Consider the following 6922-nt stretch of genomic DNA (forward strand, 5'->3'; position numbering starts at 1 on the left):
TGATTCTTATAAGTCCTCTCGTCTGTCACGTCGGGATGCTTGATTCACGTGAGTCCCCCCGCCTCTCACATCGGGATGCTTCATTCACGTGAGTCCCTTCCTCATTGATCCTGGGTAATGCTAAGTACGGGTAGAGAAGCTTCCCAGATAATACGTATGTCTATCAAATACGCCGAAAAAATTAAAACCATAAGAGTGTTAATGGGCAAATGTAGGGCTGACTAGTTACAAGATAACAGGTGTCACATACGTCCGTTTAAGCTAAAATCATCTGATTTCAATAATTCTTACAATAATAAAACGTTCTCGATTATTTAAAATGAAATTGAAATAGGCCGAAAACCGGCCTTATAAAGACTCCTATGGCAACACCATCATTCCATTTAAGCTAAAATCACTTTAATTGAATATAATTGACCTCTAGAAATAGATTTTTATGTATTTGAAAAAATCTGGAGGGTGCCAAAATCGGCCCTTATGGAGACTCCTCCTTTACGTATTTGACCTTTAAACACAAATACGAGTAATAATTTACATCACCCTTAAGGGGGGAAAGTCAAGTAAATAAATAGCCAAAAATTCATTAATTTTTTTGAATTTATTGTGAGGTATGTATTGAATCAATCTTTTTGAAACTTTTAGTATATTTTATTATTTAATTGTAGATTTGAAAAATTTTTGTAATATATTTAAATATTAATGTTATAAGGATGTATAACCATTAAAAAAAACTGCTTCGCACTGGACTGGAATGTGGGGACTGCTGTTCTGAAATCAAAAATTCAAATTAATGAATATACGCTCAACATGAACTTATTTTTAAGTTAAAAAAGACAAAAATGAAAAAATAGTGACATTAAAAAAATAAGGTGTATTTTAAGACAAATAGTACCTATACTAAAATACAATTGTTTATTTCAAAAACATTTATATAAAAACAGGCTCATGCTGTGAAAATGTTATAGACAGAATATTTGTACGCGAGGAGAAGTTCGTTGTTTAAAAATTGTTTGAATTACATTCCACATCGCTCGAAAATGTCGTTTCTAGAAAAACGCTTTTAAATTTTTCGATACAGAAAAATGACATTTTTTGAAAACTTCCTATTTTATGCAAATCTGCAAAGCCAAGTCCATACATCAATCCTTCTTCTTCCTAAAAAATGTAGCAATTAAGTCGCCTCTCACTCGACCAAATGACAAAGCTATTGTGAACAGGTTAGTTTACAAAGGAACTGACAGGAAGGGCGATGCGTTTATACCTGCAGGTACCGCTCGGCACAGCGCGCCACCGCCACTAATAGCTGTAGCTACCTTAAATAGTTTTACGGTTTTGACATTTTGTTCTATATATTACAAACTATTAATTTAAGAAAAAAAATTTTAATTTTTTCATCCTTCTACATGACTCTCCCCATTTAAGCCAGTGATTTGTGGGTTCCACGGCCTACAGTTATAAAAGGACATCCTTCTCTTTAAGAAAAATGTAACGTATAGAGGGTGTCACAATGAGAGTTATTAAGGAGTGACTCGTTAATTTCAGAGTTTTCGATAAAATCTTCTCGATTATCAAGCTTTAAACATCTATCGGTTTTAAGATCAATTTAGTTGAAAAGACTATAAATTATTATTTCACCTGTGAATGTGTATTTTGAACGGGTACAGAAGGAACCCATTATACTTTATCTGCGGTGAGCGCGTCAATCACTAGTCTTTACCACTGCCTATGGCAAGTCAAGTAGTTACGACAGCACGTGTGTGAACATATGACTTATTCCTGACAGAAAGAACGTAGCTGTCTCGGCTGACTATGCACAATCGATATTTACAGTATAACTTGTTGCATATAAAGTTCAATATAATGTGTAATAAAGATAGAAAATGATTGAATAAGTAGTGTCAGTTATAAGTCACGTAATTTGAAAACATGTTGAATTTTTTATCTGTGAAATATAGTTCCTTACATTAGAAAATATACCTTCCATTCTGCATACTGGCACATCGTATGCTTTACTTGACTTTTTGCTTTAAATATCTCTACTAAAAACTTTATTTTCTGATATACTCTTGAGACAAAATATAAGTAAAATACAAATAATTATACGCTTCAAATTAAGATATTAATAGAAAATTAATATTAAGATTATTAATAGGATATTAAAAATAAAAAAAAGAAAATAAGAACAATTTTGTTAAACGAACTTTAGCTAACATTTATGTTTATTATAAAGATATAAAATATGTAAAATACATTATATATTTTGTATGTGGGAAATAATTTATCAATATTTCAAATTATTTTTCATTTTAATGAATTTATTGTTTTGTTGTAATTATTGTTTTTTTCTAAATTATATATTGCTAATTCGATATTATTATTCATTTTGCAACCAATACAATTTATATCAATCATCAATATTATAAATTAATACCATGTCAAATTTTTAAGTAGTTAGTGTACGTAACATATTTAAATAGGCAACTGATGTCTTCATCACCTGTTTAATAAACGTTTATGAGTCAAACAATTAAAAATTTATTCTCTATAAAACTTACAATTAATTTATATAAATACTTACATCAGCGAAACTGCTCATAGATAACTCAATGATATGCCCAGCAGTAAGTTTAATTGATGAATTGGACATCGCAATCATTAATACAATAGCCAAAGCTTTCCTTCCTGGTAGACGATGCCAATCGATCATGTATGATGTTTCACTAACCCTCTTGCACTATGTACAGGAATGATTTATTAATTTATTAAATGTATCAATGTTGAATCATGCCAATGATTTAACATTGATTTATTTCTTTTCAGCCTGAAGAAATTGATTAATTATATTAAATATATTACACATATGTTGCATTAGAAGCAGAAAAAATTTTTGTTTTAATTTTTGGAGATACGAAATCGTACTTGCTCGGCAACAAGTTCACCTATGTAACAAAATACGAAAAGATTGAAGACGAAATTCATAAGCAGAATAATGTATGTTATTGCAAAGCCGCCTTTCCATTCCTGCAATTAAAATTTTCTATTTTCGGAAACATATTTTGCGTACATTATCGATATTCTAATATTATTGCAGAAGAGTGAGTTTTGCCACATATTTTGCGATGTACCTACCATAATTGTGTAATATCCAAGAAAACATATATTAAACGTACATCCTAAAACTTCCACAAGAGATACTTGGTGCAATACTTTTTCTGTTAACTTTATAAAACTGCAAAATAATATACGTGCGGTTGGAAATACAATAATCAATTAATCATAAAATTACAAATAAGAAAACAGTATATAATTTTTATGATCATTTTTGTCCGAGTGATTTTATCAATAAACTTTTTTTGTTTCAAAAAAATGTTATAATCGTAATGATAGTGTTATAGTGAAAAGAAAAGTATGAGATGATTAAAAGTTTAACACGATATTCTTCAAATGTTATTACGAGAAATTAAAAATAAAAATGAAATGATAATTTTGAATATGCAACACACGTAAAAGAAGATAATTGTTATTTTCTGAATAGCGGACTTACTACAAAATTCGCACATGTTCTTGCATAATTATAGCCAGCCGCTCGTCCACGTTATTAGAAAAATCTTCTCTCCCGTCCACTAAATGCACAATCCACTGCATGAGAACCTTCAGACGGCCATAAGCGTGTACTGCCAAAACGGCAGTCAAACTACAGGCAGCAGTCGCGACGGTTTGGGAAATGATACCTGACGCGAATTGAGTCCAAAAGAAAATCTCGTTAATTGGACTGTGACGCGTGTCGGCGATCATTCTTGCGACCGGATACACCAATGGCTGGTACGTCAGATTACTATTTCTCTCTGTAATCTTACCCATGCCAATCGGCATGGCGATGAGATAGAATATAGCACCGCTGTACGTTAAGAAAGCGTTGATCATTACAAGACGACGGCTAAATTCCGCGTTTCTAGTCATAATCACGCGATCACCATGGTACCACGTATTCCTCCAATCGATCTTGATATGCTCGATACATTTACGGATATCTCTCCCATGAAGGGCCAACGAGCTGTACTTCATGATAACCATCAGGCCAAAGGACAACGGTCCGGCGAACTTTAAGATATTATATGTATCTTGGACTTCGAGTACGACGTAGAAGAGGCATGGGATGTAGAGAAAAGCCATTATACCGAGATAAATTACGTTCATTAACACGCGCACATATTTCTTTATCGGAGAAGAGGATTTGTTGAGTGAATTAGGCCAAATGCCAAGTGACTTCAGTAACCAACGGATCTGCTGAATACTTATCTGCGCGTATTTCTCGTGATCATAAACGATCGCTACCAGATTTGATTTCTGAGTAGAGGATGATTTTCGCATCGTTAAAGCACGGAAGCTCGGGTAGTACTGAAAGGACCGAAAGTCGAGGACACGTAGTCACGTTAAGCGCTTGCGCGCTTACCTTCCTAAGAAAAAGCGATCAATCACATCATGAAGTTGAAGGGTGCATTTTATAGTCATATTGACAATGAAGCGTAAGAGAGGATTTTTTTTCTTCCTCTTCCTTGTATGATATATTGGTCACTGTTCCATGAATTACGTGCGTAAAACATATCTTCTTCCACACGTATGTTTTGCGAGAGTAATCGGTAAGGACCATGATTCTCATTCTCCTTTTATAAATTCTTGTTTGGAGTAAAAATATTGCATATGTACAAAATTATATATACATATACATATTAAAAAATATAAATTGAACAACAATAGTTTAGCCAATCTTGTGTCACGAATTGGTGTGTATGGAATGAGCGGTCACTCTCGTTTAGCCGTAGATGTCAACATTTATTGTTTGGTCAGATACACTGAGGATGGCCGAAACGTCTGAATTATAGTAATATGTAATAAATTCAATCATCGCAATAATTACCGCGATTGTACTCTCATTAGCCATTGGTTTCTTTTTATGACATATTTATAAAATTATATAATTACATGAACATATATATACGTATTAAATTAATCAATATATTGAAATAAAATGATACTTTGAAATTCATTAGAAAATTTAATTGTAAATAGTGCGAAAAAAAAGTTATAAAAATAAGACACGAAAGAAATATCACATTTTAGAATAAGTGTCAAAGTTCATGGATATCTTTTTATTTATTAAATTTATATTTATTTCTTATTTTTATTCTTTCTTTAATACCATACTAAATGATTAATTGATTTTATAAAATTACTAGTTCTATATTTTTCATTATATGTTACAAAAATGTAGTTATAATTTGTATATTTTGAATGTCGACATAGTTAATGCACATAACATGTTTAAGTAAGCAATTTATGTGTAAATCACCTATTTAGGAAAATGCATAAATCGTATAATTCGTGAATCAATTTAATAAATGATAATTCACTTACGCTACCAAAAGAACTGATGGACAATTCGATATTGACAACGATAAGTTGAACGGATGAATTTGACACAGCATTTATCAGAATGAGAACAAGATCATTTTTTTCTGCCCCTTATATTTATTATATATCGTTGTGTTTCGCTCAAACGCATTCATCTGTCCTTATCTAACATATTGCAACGCCATTTCATAGAAGATTGAACACCTACTGCTAGACACAATTATTGCTTTGTTTACCAGTCTTCGTGTTCACGTCATTCGCAGATCGATATAAATCTTTCTTTCGAAGTTTTTGATCTTAGTTTCATAAACTCAGTATTGTTTGTGTACATCATGCGCTGCGTAGTGCACTATCGTGTGGTCCATACGAGCTATAAAACTTTTGTATTAAGGAAACACATCTGCGTCAAGTGACAGCTCTGCGAGTTGAAAAAATGTAAGTTTTTAACTTTTTTTCTGATTTTAGTACAAAATATATTGCACCACACCCAAATTTTGCGTCTACTTTAACTCTCCCAGCAAACGAGAAATTATTGAAAAATATTGAAAATTATTCATTGAAGTGATGTCGAATCAAGTTTTTGAATTTTTCAAATTCTTTTCTATCCGTAATTCGCTTGAATCCGTAATTATGTATTGGTAATTTACTTTTGGTATCTTACCCAATATTCAACGCAATGAACTAATTCGTTTGGATTTAACGCGCGGTATTGAAGAATTGTCTAAGATGAGAGACCCACCAAGTGTTAGTCACTTGCGATCTCTGCAAGTGATATCATTGAAAAGCACGCACCGAGGTGATATACATACGTACTTACCTCCCAAACAAAAACTCCGGTGTGATATACAGAGTGTGTAACATTGCGGATCCACGGCGACAAGGTAATTTCTAGACTTTGGCCACAATGCAGGTTATATCCAGGAGTCATATCCTGTTGCCGTGAATCTGTAATGTTGTATACTCTGGATATAGTACTAGGACTCATTCGGGAAGAAATTCATATATCTGTGATTATCTTGGTGCATATTTTCCAACGATAAATCACTTTCTGAAATCGCAGACTACCATTTCATTCCTGAATCTATATATAAATCCACTAGAGTTCACATTATTATACTTATCTAGACGTATAGAAACGGATTCAGTGTATTCAGTCTCTACAAAATTCAATACCTTTTTCACGAATTACGCGGATTCGAAAACTTGATTCATATGGATTTATCCAATCCAATCCATTCTCGTTTACTGGGCTGTAAAAGGATTTTTGATATCGTTCAGTAAATTCGGAAATTTATACCGATCTGCGAAAAAAATATCGACGATTTGACCACTCCACCCCTTAAACACTTGCTATAATGCGTTTTCCTCTAGCGTGCCTCATCATGGGCCTCATCATTCCGTTTCACGCATGATATGCATGATGCATCTTTTATCCTTGTTTAACATTCAGTGAACAACAAGAATAAAAGATGCGTCATGCATATCATGCGTGAAACGGAATGCGCCCATG

The 6922-nt window shown here is 32.7% G+C and overlaps 1 protein-coding gene across 1 annotated transcript; it reads right to left on the reverse strand.

Moving 5' to 3' along the window:
- Nucleotides 1–2443: 2443 nt before the first annotated feature.
- LOC108762003 (odorant receptor 85c-like) lies at nt 2444–3862 on the reverse strand. Its single transcript, XM_018508796.1, has 5 exons — nt 3545–3862; nt 3130–3229; nt 2920–3021; nt 2579–2734; nt 2444–2497 (listed from the first exon to the last, which is right to left on the reverse strand). The coding sequence occupies exons 1-5, from the start codon at nt 3859–3861 to the stop codon at nt 2444–2446; spliced, it is 729 nt and encodes a 242-aa protein (XP_018364298.1). The 5' UTR covers nt 3862.
- Nucleotides 3863–6922: the final 3060 nt, after the last annotated feature.

Source organism: Trachymyrmex cornetzi, unplaced genomic scaffold (genome assembly GCF_001594075.2).
Source record: "Trachymyrmex cornetzi isolate Tcor2-1 unplaced genomic scaffold, Tcor1.1 scaffold272, whole genome shotgun sequence".
NCBI lineage: Eukaryota > Metazoa > Arthropoda > Insecta > Hymenoptera > Formicidae > Trachymyrmex > Trachymyrmex cornetzi.